We start from the raw sequence: 23,275 nt of genomic DNA on the forward strand, positions 1-23,275 counted from the left end.
CATGGAAACCGATCCACCAACGCATAGTTAAGAAGATATATGGCAGGGAAGCCGGTTTGGAGGTTATGCAAGCTATGCAAGACATCCCTGCGTCCCGGTGGTGTTGCAACGTCTGAAGCAGAAGGAAGAGGAGTGGAAGCGGGCGCAGCGAGAGTGGAATAAGATTTAGCGAGAGGTGGATGCGCGGAATTATTCCAAGAGTCTGGATCATCAAGCTATTGATTTCAAGGCGGCGGATAAGAAAGCCAAGTCATTCGTGAGCCAAATTGAAGCTGCGAGGGAGGATCAGATGGACAAACGGGCCTCTTTGATTGACCCCTTATTCGCGAGGACGAGGCCGAGACATCAACTGCAGTTTGTCATAGATGACGTTCAGATTCTAAGTTGACTTTTTCTTTTCTCGATTTCAGTCTTCAAGACTCGATGAAGTTGACTTTTTCTTTTCTCGATCGGTCTCAGGGACAAATCAACTTGACGGATCGCAAGCGCATTGAAGGGTTTCTCCGGAATTTCATTCCGATATTTTTCACCCTTGATCCTGTCGCGTTTGACTCTGAGTTTGTCGTTGTGCAAGAGACGCCGTAGAGTGACCTCAGTGATGCAGACGCTGCCAGCAACGTAGACGATGCGGAGGTGTCCAGCAACGGCACGAGCAGCCCCAGGACGGGTCGAGGTCGGAAAACAGCCAATGGGTTATCGTCAGGCAGCGATCTACGGAAAAAATTGCTGAAGAGCGAATAAGCAAAGTCAACTAGCCGAAAGACCAGGGCTCAGGAAGCCCTTACACCTTCTGTATCGCGTCTGGCTTCCCCTGTAATGGTTGAGGAAGAGCTAAAGGGTGACCCATCTGCTCGGCGGCTACCGAGGCAGAATATATTTTTCACGAATACCGTTTTTTATACCCTGCTGCGTTTGATTGAGGTCAGTTGTTTTTTGTATTTTTGTTGTCCCTTCTATTCATTGACGTCACTGCAGATGCTTTATTCTAGACTTCACCTGTTTAAAGACCTTGCTGCCGAAATTATTGCACAAGATCCCAGAACTCGGAGGCTCAATCACGTCGGTCCAACAGACCGCCTGCAAAATGGCGAAACTCCCCGCGCTGAGCATTACTACGAGTTCATGCTTGAGTCATGCGAGCGGCTGTTTGATAATGAACTTAAACAACATGCTTTTGAGGACCAGATGAGGGGTATGTTTGGAACTAAGGTATTACTTACTCGCTTTCAATTTGTTTCCACAGAACTGATGTTTGGACAGAATGCCTATCAGCTGTTTACGATCGACAAGCTTGTTGGGACGATCGTCAAGCAGGTAAGCTCGCTTACAAGGTAACGTTAACCCTTTGCTCACAGCACATCCAGGTGCAAGCTGTGTTCTTAGATTCGAAGAGTCAAGATCTACTTGAGATTCTTAAACGGGAGAGGTCTCTCAACTCTCGGACCACTCAAGACCAGATAAATAGCCGACGCAACGCGGAGAAGGTTCTTGGACCTGATGAGAACCCATTCCGTATCGACTGGGTAAGCCACCTGAAGGCGTTCATCTTGACGGCCGCTGACTACGCATATTTAGCTTTCGGATTCGAAGACGATCACTATTCAGCTGATTGGCAAGGATTTTTTTTCGTTCCATTCTATTCCATTGGGGCGAAGCCCTATGCCGGAATTTACATACAAGGACTGTCTACGTGCGAGTCTGGCCTAAATGATTGGCAAGGATGATTTAAGCTTTGATGACTCGGAAGTACTGTCAGGTCGTTGGCAAGCCTATCTTGACTCATTTGTTGCGGTAATGCGCTATTGCTTCTTACTCTTTGAAGCTTCTGGCTCTTGTTGGCCGGTCCGAAACTACGCCGGGTATATCTCAGACCAGGATCAAGCGCCCTTTCTTGAGAAGGTCAGCACATTCAATATCATCCCTGGCTCAAAGTTGACAAACTGCCTTGACAGAAACATCCCTGCTGCCGTTCGAGACACCCCTCCAGACGTCTCAACACAAGATGGCCTTGAGATAAAGGTCTGCGTGCGAACATATCGGCTATTCTATGTGTCAAAACAGAAGACTTCCTGTGGAAGTATAGGAGCAAAGAGGAGATGGAGAAGAACTCCCAGCGCTTGAAACCTAGGAACGCCCTACGGAGAAAATGGATAGAGGCAGCGAAGGCAAAGTCGTGAAACCTTGTTTTTTATATATCTTGTATCTCCGAGAGTATCAACTTATATCGTCTGGATTGTTGCCTTCTACTCTCCGCTCCTAGACCATATAATGTTGGCTTGTAATTGGCACATTACACTACTTGATTCTAACTATTCTCCAATCTAGGCAACAAATTCCATCTCAGAGAACAATGCAGCCGATTGAAGAATTCTGTCGCCGTCGAGGTGATGCACCACTCTTCGGCAAATTCGCACCCCAATGAAAGGCCAACGTCAGCGCTATCCTAGTACTTACTATTACCATTCACACTCGCTTATACGCAGTTAGGTTAACGTTGATAGCGATTTCCAGGCAGGCAGCGCTGAATGGGTAAAACCCTGGGCAGGAATGTGCCGAGGTGTGGAGAAAAGTTAAAACAATGCACCAGAGGGTATTTGAATACCCTGGAAATGACCAACTTGAATTTTCCCCTCACCATGTAGTGTTTCATGGTGAACAGCCACAATTTAGAAAATGTTACATACATACAGCTGCACTTTGTCCAAGAGTATCATAAATCGTAGTTTATAGGCTAAGCATTGTCATCAGCTAATTTCACCTGCTTTTCGCTTGTAGGTGAGTGCAACGTCCATCGGTTCGAGCACATCTACAGCCCCCTCTGACTTGAAATGTTGTCGTAAATCATCAAATCTAGTTGATGCCAGTGCGTCTTTTGAGTCGAATCCACTGATAGCCTTTTTGACAGACTTTGCTGTTGCGTTGAGATTGGGAGGCAATGGATAGCCTGCTACGAACCGGAGAACATTGTGTTTTTTCATCACATCAATGAGTTTCTGACGTTGAGGCTACCATAAGAGTTCTGATTAGCTGAGGAAATTGACAAAACTAACTAACGCACATTCAACTTAAACCAGTGGTCTGGATGCATAGATATGAGGGCATTACTGAGTGTTGCTGAATCTAAAGATTCTTTGTTTCCGGTTGTGTAGGATTTGTCTTGGCCCATCAGAATGGTGAGCGATGTTGATGATGATAGCTTGACCCTTGTTAAAATATCTGGGCCAAATAAGGGGCTTGGAATAAGGATAGCTGGGGTAGAATCAGGACCTTCGATCCAGTGTATGATTTCATTGATGCTTTCTGCATAAACAACAACACCAAGACCTGGGTTCTGTGGAGCCTTTCCTGTAATATCCACAGGTACACCAGCCCCATCAAGTCTTGCAACAAGGTGGGCCTCTTCATTTGCCCATGGAGGCGTGTGTTCGGAATGAAAATCAAAGACTGTGCTCAAGGGGACTGGATATCGCAGCCTTTGAAGCAAGTAGAGAGCCACAGCATGCTCAAAAGCATATCCGCGCGAGCCGGAAGAGTCAGCAGCTTCTCGCCGCAGATCTGCAGCCACACTGGTGGTGCTGTGGCGCTGGAGCCATCGCATAATTGACAAAAATGCAAGGGGCTCAACTATATGCCCATGATGCTCTTGACGACGAGGATCTTGACGAAGACGAGCTATGCCATATTCGACCAGACGGGCAGTCACAGGTCCATAGAGCGGAGATTGTCCTCTAGTCATGTGTGATCGGACAATGCTTAGTGCTTCCTGAGTCGCATTGGAATCTGCTCAATGTCAGGAGGAGGGACATAAAGTGAAATGACAAGAGCGAACCTAACTGGAGCCTATCCCAGTCAAAACCCTTCACTGTGACTTTAATATGGAGATCAGGTTCATCCGAAATGAAGGGGTCACCAATATCGCCTGGAAAACAATCGAGATGTTCATACAGATACTCATTCAGCAATTTGTGTGGTGAATGCAGCCCATTCATCAGGAAGCATTCTACAAATGACACGCAAAATCGGTATCTATTGCTGGTGAGACTCGCACAATTAAGCAGGACATGGGTAACTCACCGACCCATAAGATATTCTCGCATCCGTTGTTGGAGATGATATCCTGAAGCATTATACAAAAGAGACACTGGGATGTAGCGTTGAAGAAAGTCCCTAAATTCCGGCCAGGTCTCAAACATCCCAAGCTCATGAAACACTTCAATTATATGACGAGGTTTCCCAACTCCCGAGGCTACTACGCTATCCTCGAGGTCTGCAAGCGACACACCAGTACCTGACACAACAAGCTTGACTTGTGCCTTGCTGAAGGCTCTAACCATCTCACGGATTATGGATCGAAATGCTCCAGGGTTGGAGGATGACATGCCAGAACGGGGATATAGTCTGGCAGCCCATTGTGCTTCGTCAAGTCCCAAAATGAGCCGGGAGTAAGGAAAATACGTCGTTACGATGTTGCTTAGGTGAACAATCAATTTATCGAGTGCATCATCCGAGGCATTGCGGAGCTTGTTGATGATATAGGTAAATGGGTGCAAGGCCCCACCCCGAGGATCTAGTTGGTCAAACAACTGAAAGAGAAGCCAAATTCGCTTATGCTTCTCCTGCAAGCACCCATCAACCTGGATAGCAACCTGTAAAAAAAGCTCGAAGACCACTATCCTTGCAGCCAGGACTCTCCGAAAGGCCCTAGATGCAATTTGGTTATTTATGGCATCCTGAGCAGCACGATTATCGGCAGGAACTTGATGAAGGTCAGGGACCCATTGCCGATAACGACCAATTAATTCTAACGCATCTTGCAAATCCCTAATGCCAACACCGTTTGCATCCCGAGTTGTGACTACGTAAAACCCCCAGAATACTGTGAGGGCTTCCATGATGTGCCGGGTTTTACCCGATCCAGATGTGTTTACAATGCATCTGCACTTGGGCATGAAAGAAGGTTCAGAAAAGTTACAATGACATACATGGGTGTTTCATTGTCAAACGCCTCTTTAATTTTCTGACCATCACACTTATCAAGACCATGGAGTAAAAGACTTGGTTGGTGATTGCGATACATTGGTATCTGCAGCTTTGCCAGAAACTCCTGATAGTCTGGCACAGTAAACTGAGGAGGAACCCAAGCTGGTAACTCTGGATTGTTTAGAAATGACCTGACTGCTGGTTCAAGTATCAGAAGCTCTGCTTTGACTTTCTCCTCAATGTCATTGACAGTATCCATGGAGCTGGATGGCGTGATGTTCTGTTTCCCCTCGCCACCTAGAGGATGGGGGGGTAAGGATTGAAATGAACAGTTTCTTCCTCAGTAATAAGCTCACCAGCTGGGGCCGACGTTAGGTCGAATATTTTGAATTTGATGACTTTATCAGAAAGGTGAGAACGTCGATAGAAGTTCTGTAGCTCATCGTTCGAGGACAGAGTGATTTCGTCATTGTCGTTGTCGATGTAGGTAACTCCCACCTTTTCAGATGGGATAGCGTAAAGGGGCTCCAACTTGGATGCAAGAGCCTCCCAAGTTGGAATGTCTGGAAATTCAACAAGACGGGTCTGGCCGTTTAGCTGAGATATCTTGAATTGTGTTTCAGGCATTGGATGTCAAGGTGAATACTTCGGCGTCGTTTGCTACTATTACTATTCAGGAGTCATCGGGAGAAAAGAAACTCTCGCCACCGGATGAGAGACTTGTCATGTTTAGGGCCGTTGCAGGACGTGACATCACATGACCATTGACAAGAGTTTGCGCTACAAAGTTTGACATGAATTTTCTACTCATGAGTATCTGGAAAACAATGCATAAAACATTCATAAGAATTGCATAGACGACGGTAATTGAAGTTCTAGGACGCCTCACTGGCACGACTTCGCGTCCAAAAATCGATTCATTAGGTGCCAGCCCTGAAGTATCCACGTGATTCAAAGATAATCAAAAAATTGAGTTGAAAGACCTTTGCTCGCATCTATCATCTAAATCCTCAAAAATGTCTTCAGCTGGCACTCTCTGGACCGTCGAAAGGCAGTGGAAAGCAAAGGCCGTAAGTGTACCTCTTTGTTGCACTTCCAGATCTTTTCGCTCATCACTGGATCCCATGTCATTTAGATCAGGGCCGCTGCTGCCTTGGGTGGTATCGAAATTGAATTACCTGCCCAATATGAGCACTATGTCGACAACAAGAAGCCAGAATTCTTGTCAAAGTTCCCCCACGGCAAAATCCCTGCTTGGGAAGGAAAGGATGGCTTCAATCTGTTTGAGAGCCAGGCCATCGGGCGCTATGGTGGGTCATCTTATCCGCTATCTAATCGATCGCTGTATCACCATCGAAGATGAGAGTATCCACCATTTCAGTTATCCCTGTCTTAACATTTATGTCGAGATCTTGAAAATCTGACCTTCCTTGCATCAACTTGCTTCTGACGATCCCAGTTCTGACGTTGTTATTTTGCTTGCGACAGTGGCTGCTCTTGCACCAAACTCTGGCCTTCTTGGACACACACTCCAGGATGCAGCTCTTGTCGACCAATGGATCCATCTTGTGGAATCAGAGGTTGACGTTTACACTGATTTCATCCGTGGCATTTGCACCGGTGTTGTCCCTTACAATAAGCCTGTGAGTGAACAAATGATTGCTTCTCAATACAACGCAAATTTAAGTACCCTTTGCAGACCCATACCTTTTTTGTTGAGCGCCAAAACCGCGCCCTCGACACCCTTGAGGCACACATATCCACGCGCACCTTCTTCGTAGGCGAACGTATCACTCTCGCCGATCTCTACATTGCCGTCCTCATTCAAAAAGCTGTGGATGTCACTATCGATGCGCCACTGCGTGCCAAACTCCCAAATCTCATCAGGCATCTAGAGACCGTCTCCAACCAACCCAAGGTCAAGGAGATCTACGGCCCCATCGTCTACGCCGAGAAGGCCATTCAATTCGTGCCCCCCGCGAAAGAGAAGGCGCCTAAGCCTGCTGCCGCTCCTGCTGCTCCCAAAGCCGAGAAGAAGCCCGAGAAGAAGCCCAAGGCCAAGGAAGCTGATGATGAGGAAGAGGAGCCTCTCGTGCCTGAGGAACCCAAGGTCAAAAACCCTCTTGACGACCTCCCCAAGTCGACCTTTAACCTCGAGGACTGGAAACGCGCTTACTCCAACAAGGAGACCCGTGGTGCTGGCGGTGCTCTTGAGTGGTTCTACCAAAAGTGTGTCTGTTCTGCAGATCTTTTCCTATCCTTATCCTCATGATTTACACGCTTAGCTTTGACGCTGCCGGGTTCTCCGTGTGGAGGGTCAACTTCAAGTACAACAGTGAACTCACCCAGACGTTCATGTCGTCCAACCAGATCGGCGGATACTTCAACCGTCTCGAGGCGTCCCGCAAATACCTTTTTGGTTCCGTTGGTGTCCTTGGTCAAACCAACGACTCTGTTATCTCTGGTGCCCTCATCCTCCGTGGTCTCGAGGTGAAGCCTGTCGTGGACGTCGCCCCCGATTGGGAGTCGTACGAGTACGTCAAGCTTGATCTCGCCAATGAGCAGGACAAGGCATTCTTTGAGGCTGCGCTTGCTTGGGATCTGGAAGTCGATGGTAAGAAATGGGTGGATGGAAAGAACGTGAGTAGACTCTCTTGGCTCCTCGATAACACTCAAATGACGTTCACTTTCTGCTCTAGTTCAAGTAAACGTGCAGAGTTAATGTAGGAGCACCAATCACGATCTAGAAGTCATTTCTCATCTCTGTACTTGCATCATTCATTCATTGTTGTTTTTCAATCATACTTGTCGTCATTGCCTGGGAATAAAAAAAATGATATACGCGCTATAGTGGTACGTTAGCTGTCGTCATCACCGTTCACCCTCTCCGCGCCCCATCGGACAAAGGCAGACGCTACGAAGGAGGATAGAAATGACCAGTCGAAGAGGGACCCAAATACCTCGTATTCGGGGATGGTGGAGAAGAGGTTCGTGACGGTCGCGTCGGCGTCTGGCTTGGTGGGTGGTGGTGGGAATGACGAGCGCATTTGGACTACGGTAGAGAGGAGGTAGATTCCCTGGGAGACAGATTTGTGTTACAGCTTTTGAAGAAAAAAGGAAAAGGAAAGCTACCATTAGTTGGGCTAGTACCAGAAGCATGAGCGAGGCCCCAAGATTGCGACTTGTAACACGTAGAGCCTGTCAAAGTGAGGAAGTGTTCAATTTTAAATGATGGAAAACATACTCTTGTCACTCCGCGTAGAACGAGCCTTATGCTAGTGAGAATAATGACTCCTACCAACGCCAAGCTGATCTGCCTCGACAACGAAGCGACATCCTCCAACTTGACTTCAGACGACAAGATGTGGGCAAGAAGATCGGTGATCAAGTCTGGATAGGTCGTCGTCGATGAGGAACGGCGAGTCGGCAGGAATGTTATGTTATACAGTGACTGCATGAAATAAAGAAGTAGCAGAGTGAGCAGGATGACATGAAGAGCCAGTACTGACGCTGATAAACCGGACAACGCAATACACTGCGAAAATGCGCGCAGCAACGTTGAACATCTTCCCTCTGAAAGTTTTTGAGTATTTGGCAGCATCCCGTCTTTGCCGCAATGATTCAGTCTTGCGGCTCATCTGGTATTCGAGAGCTTCTAGGCCTAGTAGTTCTTGCGTCACTGGGACCTAATACGTCAGTCCATCTTGGCGTTGAAAAAGCAAAAGATGATACGCACGACTGTCCCCACCTCTAAAAGATGTTCCTACACGAGAGAACCAGCTCCCTTCCACCTGAGAGGAGGGTTATTATGAATCGACTGAAAAGAAGAGATGACGGGCACCTTTGATTCTGCTCTGCGTTCTGCTTCTGCCCTTCTCGTTCTCAAGTCGTTTCGGATGCTGGCAAGGGCGTATTCGGATGCGTCCACATCTTGGTTCCCTGGGACGCTCCTTTGGGGGATCTGGGTCAGCGGCTCAAGTGAGACGATGAGATAATGAAACCGAAACGTACTGAGCACGGGAAAGGAAGGGAAGATACTGCCAAGAACTACTGATTGCTCCGAAACCGGATAGTAAGCCAAGGATAATTGTGCCCAGCACGATTAAGCGGGAGAGGGCCGCTGTCGTGATATCTGAGGATGAGAGTGCTTCTGGCAGCGGGATGTAGGAGAGGGCAAAGAGGTAAAGAACGACGGGGACGAGACTGAATACGACACGTGGACCAAGTAGGCTTTTGAAGCAGGATCTAGAATCTGGGCATGGTATGTAGTGGCAATGGAAGGACGTGATGAGGACACACCTCCTCCTCCAGCACCAAGGGCGAGTAATAGACTAACGGAGAGTGGGATGATAACGAGGATGGTGGCCATCAAAAAGAACAGAGAAAATCTCCAGTTTATTAGACGTGTTCTGCGAGTTTGCTTAGTTTTGTTCACTAGTACAAGGGAAGAGCATCACTCACCGAGGAGAAAGTATGTCCAATCCTTGAAGCATTAGCAAGAAGAACATGGTGCAACTCTCCGCAAACATCCAGGAGAATATGGCTCTTGAGACGATTGTATGAAGAAACGTAGTACCCGCATTGAAAAACTTGCTCGATTTCGGAGTATGCGTTGTAGGTGGTGGAAGCGAGTCTAATTCTATTTCATTTCCTTGGTGAGTTGGGGTGCTCTCTCCCCCGCCCGGTGTCGAGTCTGCCGAAAGCGACTGCAAGTCCGAGTACAGACTTCGGAGAAGGTATTTCCGGCATGCAAAGAAGAGAAAGAATCTGTGAACAAATATGGATTGGAATCTGAATGCACAGAAAGAGCGGGACTAACCTAGCAAGACACAAAAGTAAGGTTTCTGTCACCAATCGCATCGTCGTTCTGATTTTGTTTGCTTCACGTGCTCGACTTTGCTTTCACCTCAAACGACGTCCGTACTAACTGCGTCGATAACTGATATTTACAGCGTCTTATGCATTTTACAAAACCCGCCTGGGTAATCCACAAAGATTCAGCAAAGGGTGACACAAATCCAAAACGCCTATCCATATTCTCCGTGCATGTTCACCCAGATGGTTCGCGAATCGCCACCGGAGGTCTGGACGCGAAGATACGCATATGGAGTACCAAACCTATCCTCAACCAATCCTCGGAGGAGTCGGGAAAACCACCAAAATCCCTATGTACCCTGACAATGCATACTGGCCCCGTTCTTACTGTGAGGTGGGCATATTCGGGGCGTTGGCTTGCGAGTGGGAGTGATGATGAGATTGTTATGATTTGGGACTTGGATCCGTAAGTCTTGCCATTTTTCGTCGAATTTTTTGAATAGTGTTGACTTTTGGCGCGTAGGAGCTCCAGAGGAAAGGTTTGGGGATCAGATGAAGTCAATGTTGAGGGTTGGAAACCATTAAAACGGCTTCCTGGGCATGAAAGCGGTTCGTTGCACTCTCATTCTGCCAATATACTGTTTGATTTATTCATAACCAGACGTTACTGACGTCGCATGGTCACCCGCCGACCGATACCTCGCGTCTGTTGGTTTGGATTCTGCGGTGATGGTTTGGTGTGGCTTCACATTAGGTGCGCCTATTCACTAATTTTTCTAGCAATATTTCTTATTACATTTCGTATTAGAACGTCTACGCAAGCTCGATCAACACCAAGGATTCGTCAAGGGTGTGTGCTGGGACCCCGTTGGAGAGTTCCTTGCCACTCAGTCCGACGATAGATCCGTAAAAATCTGGAAAACCACAGACTGGTCATTGGAGGCAGAAGTCAAGAAACCCTTTGAGGATTCGCCTGGGAGCACATTCTTTCGTAGACTCAGGTGCATCCAAATCCTCATTCGCATTTGACATTTGACTTAATTTTTATTTGTTTAGTTGGTCTCCAGATGGCGCTCATATCACTGCATCGAATGCCACAAACAACCAAGGCCTTGTTTTCATTGCTGCTGTGATCACTCGCAACACATGGACATCAGAGATCAGTCTCGTAGGACATGAAAACACGGTGGAAGTTGCAGTAAATGGGTCATCTTTATAGCATGAATAGCACTGACGCTCTAGCGTATAGGCATATAATCCACATATCTTCCTTCGTAACGCGAACGCGCCAGTCTCAACATCCAACATCTGTTCTGTTGTAGCGTTAGGGGCAGACGACCGATCCGTCTCGGTCTGGCAAACAAAGTCAGCAAGGCCGCTGATAGTAGCCAAGGAAGTTTTCGAAAGACAGATTATGGACCTCAGCTGGTACATTCCATTGAATCTAAGTACAAGGAACTAGCCAACACGTCGCTTTAGGTCTTGGGACGGTCTAACGCTATACGCGGTTTCGTCTGACGGCACCCTCGCTGTGTTCACTTTTGACACAGACGAATTAGAAGGCATTGCACCCCACTCGGTTCAAGAACAATACCTAGCCAAATTCAACTTCCAACTGCCCCCCGTACCAGAAGGTTACGCCCATGCGCCTGAAAATCCACAAGCTCCGCCTCAACCTCAAACCACGGACTTTGTCAACGCCGCAGACACAGGGAAAGTGAACTTCCTGCAAGCCAGGAGAGGGGGGAAGAAGAGGGCTACCCTCGTCCAAGGTAGTGGGGCATTAGTTCCATCCGCAAAAGCAGGGCCTTCGACAAACGGTATTATCTCTTCTCTCCCTCCAGCTGCGCCTGGATCAAGACGAGTCTCGCTTGTTCACATTCCGGACTCCCACCCATCACCCAAAGAAGCCTTCCCACCCTCTTCCTCACGCCTCAACAACTCCTTCCCATCCCCATCAGAACAACCATTCGATATCCCGGATTGGTCTCGACACGATCAGGATGTTGACATGGACGTCCCCATCGACTCTCTGGATACCAGTTCCCCAGCTGGCAAGGGGAAGCGCAAGGCTACGACAGATTTGAATGGGGACGATACGAAGCCGGCCAAGGCTAGGACACTAGGAGGCGATCGAAATCACATAATACCTGGGGCGGTGAAGGAAATTTCTGGGTGGTCTAGTGGGAGTGGTGGGGGTGCATGGCATGAGACGAAGTTGATGCTTCCTGTTCCCCCCTTGTTAAATTATTTGTCTGCTGAGGTGGAGGCCTCTGAAGATGTTTTTGAGGCCAGAAATAACGAGGAGGATGGTATGTTGTCTTGATTCATCCTCTGGCCTTCTCGTACTGAATTTTAGTAAAAGGTACAACCGATGTCGCGTTTGTTACTGGGAAAACTACCCAATGGCTTGACTATGTTCCTTCACCTGTTGTGGCACTGAAAGCGACCAGTCAATTTTGTGCCATAGCCATGCAGGACGGCTCGCTCAACGTCTATTCGCATACTGGAAGAAGGTACTTACTCATGTTGCTATGATTTTCTTGGGAATTGACGCCCAACTGGACAGGATGATGCCAACAATGAGCCTTGGGTCGCCATGTGTGACCATGGATGGGACCAAAGGCGCTCTCATGGTGATAACAGCCTCAGGCCAACTCTATTCATGGTAGGCACTGATAGTTCTTTCTACATGCAAATAAAATAACCGTGTTGCACAGGAACGTCAAGAAGCAGACAGCCTTCTTCCCCCCCATTTCCATCACCTCCCTTCTGGCGTCCTCCCCAAACCATACCCTCACATCCGTATCAGTGCGCCCCAATGGCTGTCCCGTAATCAATATCTCCAACGGCGTAGTGTACTCCTACGATCCAGCCCTTTCAACGTTCGTCAAAGTCGCTGAGCGGTGGTGGTCTGAAGGCTCCGACGTCTGGCAAGGCAGACAGCGGGGGAACAGTTCCACAGCCAACCGTGGCATCATGTCCTCCATCGAGGGAAGTATCGGAGGAACTCCCGACGACAGTGTTGATGATAAACCCAGACCGAAGTGGTGGAGCACGGCATTGACGCTGGGGCATTTGGAGACTAAACTGCATTCGACAAAGTTGTTGGAAAGCCCTGTGGAGTATAAGCAGGCGCTTTTACTTTATGCGAAGAAAATTGCAGACGAGGGGTTCCGTGCGAAGGGGGAAGAGTTGATCAAGGAGCTTTTTGGGCCTGTATATTGGTATGCTAACTGGTTTTGTTTCGTCGTTGGTTTGGACTTACGTGTGGATAGGCGACCGGGGAGAGATGACGGGTGGTGTCCGACTATTATCAGCATACCAAAGCGCGATTTGTTGAAGGATGTGTTATCAGTTTTCGGTAAGACTTATCCAGGACTTTGAGGAGTTTATGCTGTTTCTAACTTGTTTTCGCCCTTTACAGCTCGGAGTAAAACCTTGACGAAACTCGCTTTAGACTGGCAGGATACCCTCAAGAAAGCCGTGAATGATGCAGAGTGCTATTGAGCAGAGTTTTACTGATTGCCCGTATTACCCCTTCTTCCAGCATGTATTTAATCTAATTTATTCTGACGCCGATCTATGACTTGAAATATCAGGGCAACTCGGACATGAAACTTCGACGACCTTTGTCAACGTACACCGACCTTCGTGACCTTGATATATCATCAATGTTGAATGTTGCACGCAAATTGGTAAAGGGACGTCGTGACCGGGAACAACTACCCCGAGTGTACCTGGCCGCCACGAAACGCTACCTACTACTACCAATGTACTACTTATCGCTGAAGTTTTCTCGTTGAACTAAGGGCACACAACTCAGGAAAACATTTGTAGCAACAAACGGCGTGGGGAGTACCATTTTCTGTTGCTTCTCAATGCGCGAAATTATGACCAGTAATGACCTCGCCAACGATTATGATCGAGATTCGATCATATGTCGGCATCGGGGTTCATCATGTGATGACGTCACTACGCAACGCTGTATCATCATAAAGAGTCGCTCACTGCTCTCTACCTCTTTCCCACATCCCACTCTTGTCCCACTCCCTCATTCAAATATCGAACAAGCCTAATGTCGTCTGAGACCGTTATACGAGAGGTGCGCGTGACTTTCAGACAGGGATAACTATCTCGAGCTCACCGATATGTATTCAGGTTGCGAAGGGCGTCTGGACATTCTCTCGGTGCGCGTTTCCCAACCCCTGTTTCCGTTCGACAGTTCTAGCTAACGCGGTTATGTTTCAGGCCCTTTGCTCGCTTTGGCATCATTCCGTTTGGAGGGCGTTCGACCGCCATTAAGCTGAAAGACGGCGGCGTATGGGTCTTAGCCTCTACACCTCTAGACGAGGAAACCAAGAGTACGATAGATAACCTTGGTCCAGTCAAGCGAGTATGCGAGTTCTATGATTGAACCAAATTACTCATGTTCAAATGAAGGTTTATCGTGTCTCCGGACGCAGTGCATTATTTGTTTCTTGGTGCGTTTGATCTAATGCACCGTTCTCAAGGTGTTCCCCGCAGTTAGGGATACTCAATTTATTGACGTTGAACCAGGCGAATTCAAGAAGGCTTACCCTAGCGCGAAGTTGATTGCCCCGCAGGCAGCGATTGAACGCTCGAGCGATAAGTCCCTCGTATACGATGGAGGTCAGTGCAATGTTCGTGCTTCTCTTTTTTTCTCCCCTGAATTTGAGATATAGTCTGGGGACGTGATCCACCCGGGACTAAATACGGATTTGAAGATGACGTGCGTACATTATCACTTCCTCTACACCAGCATCTCACAGAATTTACAGGTGAAACATTGGTATTTCGCCTCTTTCGTCCCGATGACCCAATATTCAAAATTTTAATTGGATTTTGCGCATGGACAGCTACTTTTCTGGCTTCAAGAATAAGGATGTAGCCTTCTTCCACGAGGAATCGAAATCCTTGATTGAAGCAGATCTCCTGCTGAATCTGCCGTGCAAAGAGCAGGTGAAGTCCAATCTATTACGTTCATGCGGATTCTCACAGCTAACACCGCTGCTAGTACTCAAAGTCGCCAACTCCTCCAACGCTATTAGGCTGGGTTGGCGTTGGCCCGTATTCTTGGCTCCATCCAAGAATCACATGGAGACTGGGTGTTGATAAGGAGTAAGTTTCTTTTTGTCGGTCCAAGCGGCTACTAAAGTCAGACTATCAGAGCCATGAAACGAGACACCAAGACCGTACTTGGTTGGGAGTTTGACAGGATTATTCCGTGTCATGGAGTAAGTCAATCATAAGGTTTTGCCTGTCAAGTGTAAATATTTATGTTTTCTGAACAGGACGTCATTGAAACGGATGGAAAAGATGCATGGAGAGCGGCATATAAATTTTATCTGGACTGAAGGGCGTGGACATCTCGTATTGTACTGTATTTCGAATGGGAGAAAGGCTACAGGTTGTCTTTTTTTTTTGGATTCTTGAGATTTACGTGGAAGCGTAAGGCTTCCCTTAGGTGTACTTTGTGTCTAATGGTTCCTCACATCGACGAAAAACATTGCGAGGCGATCTGATGCGGGTGTTGTCGTAATATGTACCCCTGAATATCTTTTCAAGGGGGTGCCGGCATTGAAAAAAAAGACCCGGGGTCGATTTTTTTTTTAAGGTGACCTTGAGGTGGACTAACTAACTAACGTAATCAGGAACGTGTCTATATATAGTAATATGACATCATTTGTGAGCGCTCTCCCCACGTTTTGCACAAGTCGTGCAGGCACAATTCCGGGGTGCTTGCACATGTTCCACACTTTTAGATGGAACTAGGCATATAACGTGAGTTGGAAAATCACTCAGTTCTCATAATACAATGTACTTACCCAGTGTTTCTCGCACACCTTGTTTGCATATGAGAATTTGATGAGGATACACGGCTACCACAATCTGGACAGATTGCGAAGCCCTCCGCATCAAGAACAGCTGGCTCTGTCTCAATGGTGTGATACATAGAATGAAACCAATGTTAGACATACTGTAGATTTTAGGATATTGTTGGTCAACGGTAATTCAAGTAATGTCAAAAAAATGCCCAAATATGGCAGGAATTGATGAATATCTTATATCATGGTGCTTGATGGCCTCTATTGGAGCTGTATTCCTCCCAGTACATTCTGTAGTTACTATATTATGCTGCAAAGTACTCAACTTAATGATCGAAGGCCCTCTGCCCAAGGTGTCCTTTTTTTTTTTTCACAGCCTGTGGCTGGACTAACTAACCGGGTCCCGGTACGGGATTCCCGGGCCGGCACCCCCTTGTATCTTTTCTCCGTTTTTAGGGAATGCGATCTAATGCGATATGCTGCAATATGTCGTTCAATCTCGGTCCTGCTCTTTTTAAGTACGCTGCCAGGAGTTACATAAAGTAAATCGCAGTACCGATGTATGCCTTGAGATGTCATTTTACATGGCTACCGTTTTATCGATGTCTGTTTGTTCTGAACTTCCAAGTCTATGTGTACCACAACTGCGATAAGACTGTGCTCTTCTAGCACCCATCCCCGTAATCTGCCGAACATGTAAGCTCTTAGCCACAATGGCGTCGTTGAGCAAATGACGAAATTTAAGATTAGGACTCTCAGGGTTATCCATCGCCTCGTTTCCAACCCTGGCCTCGAGGTGAACGACTGAAGTTGACTTTGGATTCATACTTAGTACCTCAATGATCGCCGTTAATCAGATCTCTCAGGTATGTATTTTCTATTCATTCCTACGTCGATCACTTCACTGAACGTCAATCGTATTGTTAGCGCGGGACGCAATTGTTGCGATTCAACAAAAACATAGTACTCTACAAAAAAACATGCTGCAAGTAGACAACTTGTGAACACGACAAAGCCGCATGGCAGCGCATTGCCTCACCGTATAGATCACCCTCTACCCTTCCCCCTCTTTTTCCTTCCCCCATACTTTCCTCGTCGCTCAGAGCAGCGCCGCGGCGTTGTCCGCCTTCCTCTCTTTTTGGTACTGCGTCCCACTCTCCACTAGGATGCCCACCTGCCCCCAGTGCGAAAATCGATATTTTAGCAACAAGGAGGCCCTCCTGCAACATATGAAGACATCTTCAGCGTGGCATCCGTCTTGTTCAATCTGCGACAGAAGATTTTCATCAGTGCAGGCATACGACGCAGTAAGTGCACAAAGTCGGTATTTTCCCCCTTTTGAATCCAATCACTTCCTAGCACATGGAAGCGAAACATCCTCCAACATACGACTGCACTGTTTGCAACCGTCCGTTTCATGCGCCATTTGCGCTAGAGGACCACTACCGCGGATCTCCTTCTCATCCGAACTGTTCCCGGTGCGGACGGGGATTTAAGGACACTCCTGCCTGTGAGGAGGTAGGTGTATGATATCACAGAGTTCAGACTCAGCCTTATTCGTTGTGTTAGCACCATCGGACGGCTCACCCAAAAATTCCGTGTGCGCTATGTGGAGGAAAAAGTGTTTACGAAGAAGAATTAAACCGTCATTATTTCGAGTCACAGAATCATCCTTCCTGTACACAATGTGCGCAAGGATTCAAGAATGATTCTGCGCTCCGCGAGGTTTGTTCATTTTTTTGGCTGTGCCCCTAGGCTCATTCTCAATGATCCCTTTTCATAGCACGTCCAAGCGCAGCATCCATTGTCTTCGCTGCAAGGACCTCCTGCCGCCGCTTCGCCATTTCTCCCATCAAACACACCACCAATGTCACCACCACGGGTTGAAGGCCCTGCCCCCACTCCTGTCGCTTCTAGCTCGCTTGCCGTCTTTTCACAAGAACTCTCAAAACACAGAGACACCACTCTCTATAGCACGGGATTTACGCCCCTTAGTCCACACAATCGATTCAAGGTATTCCAGACCCACCATTCTTAACCATGTGATTGTAATCTGGTTTGCAGGACCTACTCCTCGGTGAAAGACGAATCGATTCGCCGGATCTCCGTCTTTCAATGAGTTATGCATCGCCGATCAACGAGGTACAACCTCCCTTATTCAGCCCCACCGGGCTGCCCCCTCCTGGGCGAGATACGGACAGATTTTGGGCCTCTCATCAAGTAAATAACACTCTTCTTTTACTTCATTTCTCACAGTGGTATTCGCTTCTTTCTAGAATATTCAGGTGCCTGCGGCATCTAAAATACCCCTCCGCTCGCCAGAGAGGACCATCACTCGCCCAAAGTCACCCACGCACTGGCCAAACATGAATTTCGGAGACTCGCCTCCTCGTGCTCAACAGGTATTTGACATTTGCAAGAAATCCAATTGATGTTCTGATATTTAAAGGTGTCCGTGATTCCCTCACGCTTTGGCATCCCGTCGCCTCCCTCTTCTGCACCTGCAACCTATCGTCGCGCTCCAGATTCGACAACCTCCCTCCTTGATGAAACATTTTCATCAACTGGTTATGTTAGCGATACCCTATCATCTTTCGGAGATCCAGCTCCGTCTAGAACAACGAGCGTCATATCTCCACGATTCTCAAGGTTTAATAGTAACGAGGGAAGGCGAATCGCGCCACCCCCCGAGTTCCACCCACGCCTTTACCCCGGAAGCATTCGTGCGCAAGGCTGGCGGAACGGTCAAAATCATAATCAGACGTACCCTGCAATAGGGATGCCTTGGCGTAGTCGTCCACAGTTTTCGGAACCCGCGTTAGATTCGAGGTCTCTGATCGTGAACGAGGATGACGATATCGACCTGAAGTTCGATAGTAATTTGGAGCTTTCATCTGACCTCCCAACGTCCAGGGGAGAGACGCCTGTGAACCGACCATTGGAGGACCCACCTGCTGGTACTTTAGAGGTATTACCTGCGCTTGAGATAATGCTCGTGTTCTAATGTGTCTACTAAGCTCAAAACACAACCTGCAGGCGTATCCTCAAACTTGCCCGTACCTCCAATTAGTTACAATATCATTCCGAGCAGGTACGGAATAGCATCGTTCAAATGTTATATTTAGCTGAATCTTCCCAACATCTAGCGAGTGTACGAGTCCGCGTTCACCTGATGTTTCGTCTCCTGCTGGGCTTGCGGTCCTTCCGCAAATATCTCCTCTGGCGGCCACTCCCGTCGATCTAATCAATTTCGACATCCCAGAGGCACAAATGCCTCTTCCAGAGTCTCCCCCAGTGGCGTCTCCAGTAACAGTTATTCTGGACATCGGTGCTGGAGGTCTTACCTCATCGCCATCATCATCTTTACAAAGCTATACGACGTCTCCACAGGAGCTTGAAATTTCTCGTTCATCGTTTGATGTCGAAGTTGGCACACCGCCACAGCCTTCACCGATTTCGCAGGTTCGCCCGTATAATAATAGAGCTTGGAACAGGGAGGAGACCAAATCTGATGGTCCTACGCCTTCAGCTACGAGAGCTGGGACTATAGAAGTCGAACCGTCAAGCAGCATTGCCTCTCACGACCAAGATTCCGACGTACCAAGGACCATGGAGAGCTCCGTGACGTCCCTTCCGACAACTTCATCCGCCAACCTTCTCCATTGCCGTGCCTGCAAAGCAGACACATGCGATGATATAACGGCCACCATGTGTGGCCATGTATTTTGCAACCGGTATGATTTCTGTCGTTGGTGTTTTCTTTGACACCCAGTTGATACTGGGTTTCAGGTGCATCGTAGATGCCGTTATCAAAACTTCACGTTGCCCGTTGTGCATGACACCCACCCTTCTGTACTGCCTCTTCCGACTTGACTTGAACACATGAGAATTAGTTGGCGGCGAAGAATTTGTGGGCATTCATATGATCTTGAAGTTGAGATCTTGTTGGACATTTCTTAATGACAGACATGCCTTGTATCTTGTATCTTTTTTTGACTCGCATCTTGTTACTCTTGTATGCAACATCACAATTGCATTAAGGATTACACAATTTGAATTGATTAATTTGGAACTTAGATACTTGCAGCATCGCTCCTGATTCTAAATCTTCGACGTGAGGCTTTTGATCCTTGAGATGATCTTCGACCTCAGAGGCCAATCGCAGAGAATCAGGAGAGTCATCGACAATGTCCAGTTTATGCATATTGGGGTACAAGGATATACTATAGCAGAAACTGTGAGAGAGGGAAGGGGGAGGTGGGAGAACACGATTCAACTACGTCATTCCTGCATAAAAAAATCGGAGATATCATCACTAAACTCTTCATGACTATGCTGGATCTAAAGTCCCAGTACTCAGGATCAGTAATTGTTCACAGCATAGTCACGTTTAACCACAAAACCTACCCAGTGTGCGATAATGGCTGTGATTAAAGAGGTTCTGAGGCGGCAAATACCTCCCTCATCGTCCATGAAGAGATTTATCGCATGTGATTGGAAAAATTTGCCGCCGTTGCCGTCCTCGTAGAGTTTCAGTATCAGGAAAATCCATTGATGACCGTTGGTCACCCCTCCGCGGACGACATGTTTTCTGGAGGAAATATTTAGAAGAGATTTGAAGCCCTCAAGACGACCTACTGTATATGCTTCGCAGCCACATACATCAAACAGATCGCCCGTGCAGGGGCCCTCAGAATCTAAAGGGGCAGGTCAGACGAAGACGAAAGGGGCAAAGACCTATACGGACTTAAGAGGTAGTTGAAGAGCTTGCAGCTGTTTTCGTATGAATGGAAGCGATCGTCGAGGTTGAGTTGGAGGCGTGAGTAAACGTGGCGGTAGCAGAGTTCGCGGTAGAGGACAAGGAATATGGAATCTGAAATTTGTGAGAGGGTTTTTTCCTGTGCTTCAATGTAGAATCGAGACCCACCGTCATTGATGAGGGGAGCAATCAACTCTGCCTCTGGCCATTCCGTCCTCGAGTAGATTTTTCAGTATATTTGTCCGCTCTCATAGGCGAGGGTAATCTCTGCAAGGTTATTTTCCAGAACAGGTTGGTGGAAGTGGACGATGAGCTTGTTGAGTCGGTCAGATGCAAATAAGGAGAGCGAGGCGAACGCACCCCTTTGACGACATCAGGAATCTGGGAAAAGGCAGCCTGCTGTGCCATGTGCTGCTGCATAGCTATGAGCATGGACTCATCGATTTGAGGTTGGGGGATATGTGCTGCAGGGAGACAATATCAAAGTCAACGAAAGTGTGAAAGTTCCAGGTGTACACACAGTCCTCGTAGTGGTCGTTCTGACCATAGTTTCCGATAACTAGCGAAAGCTAGACGTCCTCATGCAACAAACATCCAAAAGACGAAGCGCGTAAGGCAGAAGTCATGTGACAGTAACGATCGCGTTACCTTGTTTACAGTGCTTTGCATTGCCGTTTGCACACCGAAGTTTGTAAATCGTTGTTTGTGTGAGTTGATTACAGTCATCCACCTACTAATGATATGCTGAAACTGAGAATTTGCATCCAATGATTTGAAATACAACATTCAGCTATAAAAACTACATGAATATTTGAGATAAATTACATTCTATAACCCTACCAAATTTCAGAATGTTTGAACCACATGTCAGGAAGAAAAATCAAAATTATGGGTGTATCGTAGGGTGGTGTGACTGTATTGCAGCAATTTCCAGAAACAGTCCGTTTTGAAAACTTCACAGCAGCACCAATACTGCTTCAATTGTGCCCAAATTTTATACTACCGTAGATGTAAACTTGTAGTGCATGTTAAAATTTATTTCACAAAAATTGATGTAGTATTGAGTGAGATATTAGGTGGTCAAAAGTGTATCAAATGATGGTGGTGTATCATTGGTGGGTGGATGACTGTACTTTCTGCTGAAAACCTAATTCCTAAAAAGGAGCATCATCATGTGATGTTGGAAAGCCCACAACATCACATGCCAAACACATATCAATAAGTGTGCAAAGGTGTGAGTGTATAATTGCCTGAGAACATCGCTATCTGAGGTATAAAAGAAATATATTGAGAGATTTTGATGTAAATACATACAGCAATCCAACATATATATCTACTTGTGATACCCATGCTCCTAATGCAACCTTTCATAATGGCAGGAACATAGCTGGCCACATACCAGTTGCGACTCAGATCCCCAGCTTCTCAGCCCAACCATTTCCCACATGGAGGGGCATCATTTCACACCATGCCATGTGTATTGTGTCGTGGTCACTTAGATGTCCCCTGCGCTTCTTTGCAATTCACCCATCCACTTATGCTTACATAGATGGGGCTGTGTCCCAGTCCTGTCATGTGTGTCAGGCAGCGTGGCAGCTTCCATCGTCAATGATGTGGCTTGGCATTGTCGTTGGACTCATCGTTTCAGTGTTGCACTGCTGCGCATCCTTGCTGGATGTGGTTTGCATAGTTGGGGCAGGGTTTCTGTTTGTGGTACCGACATTGGGCTGATTTGGCAGGTTCATGCAGTACTTCATCATGCCCCACTGATTCCTGCAGGAATGGCACAGGAATCCACTGGAATCCACAGTAATGGACAGGAATGGACAGGAATGGCACTAGAATCCACAGGAATGGCACTAGAATCCACAGGAATGGCACTAGAATCCACAGGAATGGCACTAGAATCCACAGGAATGGCCTAAAACACATATTTTGGAGCCTAGAGTATATTATGGAAAATTCCAAGCTTAGCTAGATGTCATGTGACTTAATCAACTCAGACCTTATGCTCATAACTTCTAAGAATTCTTTATGATATTTAGACTTGAATAGGGAGAATCACAGTGTATTTGATAGAACTACATAAATCTATTCTACTACATTGTGTGTTAAAGGGAGGGGGGAGGGAGTGGTGGAGAGCGATGGAGGGGAGAGTGATGGAGGGGGGAGGGAGTGGTAGGGAGAGAGGGTGGTGGAGAGAGGGTGGTGGAGAGAGGGTGATGGAGAGAGGGGAGAGTGTGGTGGAGAGAGAGTGGTGGAAAGAGAGTGGTGGAGAGTGATGGACTGTGATGGAGGGGGGAGGGAATGAGGGGGAGTGGAGGGGGAGGAAGTGGTGGGGACTGATGGGGACTGATAGGAGGGGGAGAGAGTGGTGGGGACTAATGGAGGGGGAGGGAGTGGTGCTGGGCCTCGTCACAGTTCATGAGGCAGCCCTCGTCATGTTTGTGGTGGTGGGCACTTGACGTGTCTTTGTCGTCCATCATGTTGTCGTCCTTGTCATTTCCTCATTGTGTGTCCCCATCACTGGGTCCTCATTGTCATGTTGTCATTGCATGGCCTCATTGTCATGCCCTTGTTCCTTGTCTTTGATGTCATATTGTTGTCCTGTAGCATACTCACTGTCTGAACGACATGGCACATACTGTTGATGTGCCATGTTGTTGTTGCCACAAGCCGTTGACATGGCAAGAGGTCGTTCAGCCATTGGGTGCAGGTGACATGGCGTTGCCACCTCATTTTCATTGTGGCTGGTGTCTGCTGTTGTCATTGTGGGCAGCCAGTGATCATGGTGGGCAGTGACAGCAACGGTGATGGTTGTGGCTGGTGGTGGCCATTGGCAAGGGTGGTGATGTGGCATGCCTGGTTGTTC

General features: G+C 47.5%; 9 protein-coding genes across 9 annotated transcripts; 5 read left to right on the plus strand and 4 right to left on the minus strand.

The window, feature by feature from the left end:
• Positions 1-8: 8 nt before the first annotated feature.
• LACBIDRAFT_319146 (uncharacterized protein) lies at positions 9-585 on the plus strand (the record flags this gene model as incomplete). The annotated part of the gene is made up of 2 exons (XM_001879805.1): positions 9-354; positions 411-585. Exons 1-2 carry the CDS (start codon positions 290-292, stop codon positions 583-585), a joined length of 240 nt encoding a protein of 79 aa, XP_001879840.1. The 5' UTR covers positions 9-289.
• A 231-nt stretch (positions 586-816) lies between these two features.
• On the plus strand, positions 817-2,121 carry LACBIDRAFT_319147 (Sin3 protein; the record flags this gene model as incomplete). Its single annotated transcript, XM_001879806.1, has 7 exons — positions 817-921; positions 976-1,209; positions 1,261-1,314; positions 1,365-1,523; positions 1,576-1,692; positions 1,823-1,899; positions 1,953-2,121. The coding sequence occupies 7 exons, from the start codon at positions 817-819 to the stop codon at positions 2,119-2,121; spliced, it is 915 nt and encodes a 304-aa protein (XP_001879841.1).
• Positions 2,122-2,744: 623 nt separating this feature from the next.
• LACBIDRAFT_319149 (uncharacterized protein) lies at positions 2,745-5,607 on the minus strand (the record flags this gene model as incomplete). Its single annotated transcript, XM_001880042.1, has 6 exons — positions 2,745-3,005; positions 3,059-3,780; positions 3,830-4,026; positions 4,075-4,935; positions 4,983-5,277; positions 5,337-5,607. The coding sequence occupies 6 exons, from the start codon at positions 5,605-5,607 to the stop codon at positions 2,745-2,747; spliced, it is 2,607 nt and encodes an 868-aa protein (XP_001880077.1).
• A 508-nt stretch (positions 5,608-6,115) lies between these two features.
• Positions 6,116-7,707, plus strand: LACBIDRAFT_248920 (uncharacterized protein; the record flags this gene model as incomplete). Its single annotated transcript, XM_001879807.1, has 4 exons — positions 6,116-6,290; positions 6,469-6,623; positions 6,680-7,209; positions 7,266-7,707. Coding segments are annotated over 4 exons (1,302 nt in total), but the record flags the coding sequence as incomplete, so codon positions are not given.
• Positions 7,708-7,838: 131 nt separating this feature from the next.
• Positions 7,839-9,840, minus strand: LACBIDRAFT_319151 (G protein-coupled receptor 89; the record flags this gene model as incomplete). Its single annotated transcript, XM_001880043.1, has 10 exons — positions 7,839-8,057; positions 8,113-8,178; positions 8,225-8,431; positions 8,490-8,659; positions 8,717-8,771; positions 8,822-8,930; positions 8,992-9,232; positions 9,280-9,389; positions 9,442-9,747; positions 9,800-9,840. 10 exons carry the CDS (start codon positions 9,838-9,840, stop codon positions 7,839-7,841), a joined length of 1,524 nt encoding a protein of 507 aa, XP_001880078.1.
• Positions 9,841-13,772: 3,932 nt separating this feature from the next.
• LACBIDRAFT_184442 (uncharacterized protein) lies at positions 13,773-15,381 on the plus strand. Its single transcript, XM_001879808.1, has 11 exons — positions 13,773-13,900; positions 13,957-13,985; positions 14,047-14,187; positions 14,239-14,279; positions 14,356-14,448; positions 14,502-14,548; positions 14,598-14,608; positions 14,676-14,778; positions 14,834-14,937; positions 14,987-15,053; positions 15,111-15,381. The coding sequence occupies exons 1-11, from the start codon at positions 13,874-13,876 to the stop codon at positions 15,171-15,173; spliced, it is 726 nt and encodes a 241-aa protein (XP_001879843.1). The 5' UTR covers positions 13,773-13,873; the 3' UTR covers positions 15,174-15,381.
• Positions 15,382-16,130: 749 nt separating this feature from the next.
• LACBIDRAFT_293969 (uncharacterized protein) lies at positions 16,131-19,691 on the plus strand (the record flags this gene model as incomplete). Its single annotated transcript, XM_001879809.1, has 13 exons — positions 16,131-16,186; positions 16,314-16,340; positions 16,477-16,510; positions 16,691-16,951; positions 17,004-17,162; positions 17,214-17,369; positions 17,428-17,658; positions 17,709-17,864; positions 17,921-18,046; positions 18,094-18,601; positions 18,681-18,735; positions 18,791-19,378; positions 19,434-19,691. 13 exons carry the CDS (start codon positions 16,131-16,133, stop codon positions 19,528-19,530), a joined length of 2,454 nt encoding a protein of 817 aa, XP_001879844.1. The 3' UTR covers positions 19,531-19,691.
• Positions 19,692-19,925: 234 nt separating this feature from the next.
• On the minus strand, positions 19,926-21,072 carry LACBIDRAFT_319156 (uncharacterized protein; the record flags this gene model as incomplete). The annotated part of the gene is made up of 8 exons (XM_001880044.1): positions 19,926-19,985; positions 20,052-20,341; positions 20,392-20,517; positions 20,572-20,602; positions 20,675-20,716; positions 20,764-20,867; positions 20,924-20,972; positions 21,052-21,072. 8 exons carry the CDS (start codon positions 21,070-21,072, stop codon positions 19,926-19,928), a joined length of 723 nt encoding a protein of 240 aa, XP_001880079.1.
• A 911-nt stretch (positions 21,073-21,983) lies between these two features.
• LACBIDRAFT_326307 (uncharacterized protein) lies at positions 21,984-23,173 on the minus strand (the record flags this gene model as incomplete). Its single annotated transcript, XM_001880045.1, has 4 exons — positions 21,984-22,176; positions 22,202-22,324; positions 23,026-23,028; positions 23,049-23,173. The coding sequence occupies 4 exons, from the start codon at positions 23,171-23,173 to the stop codon at positions 21,984-21,986; spliced, it is 444 nt and encodes a 147-aa protein (XP_001880080.1).
• Positions 23,174-23,275: the final 102 nt, after the last annotated feature.

The sequence above is a fragment of the Laccaria bicolor genome, genomic scaffold (assembly GCF_000143565.1).
Source record: "Laccaria bicolor S238N-H82 LACBIscaffold_9 genomic scaffold, whole genome shotgun sequence".
In the NCBI taxonomy this organism is placed as follows: domain Eukaryota; kingdom Fungi; phylum Basidiomycota; class Agaricomycetes; order Agaricales; family Hydnangiaceae; genus Laccaria; species Laccaria bicolor.

What these genes read in the sequence shown, in the direction of transcription:
- LACBIDRAFT_184442 (XM_001879808.1), top strand. Translation starts at nt 13,874, where the DNA reads ATGTCGTCTGAGACCGTTATACGAGAG. An exon ending in CTGAGACCGTTATACGAGAG is followed by an intron (nt 13,901 to 13,956) that starts GTGCGCGTGACT and finishes ATATGTATTCAG; the next exon opens with GTTGCGAAGGGCGTCTGGAC. An exon ending in ATCTGCCGTGCAAAGAGCAG is followed by an intron (nt 14,779 to 14,833) that starts GTGAAGTCCAAT and finishes CACCGCTGCTAG; the next exon opens with TACTCAAAGTCGCCAACTCC.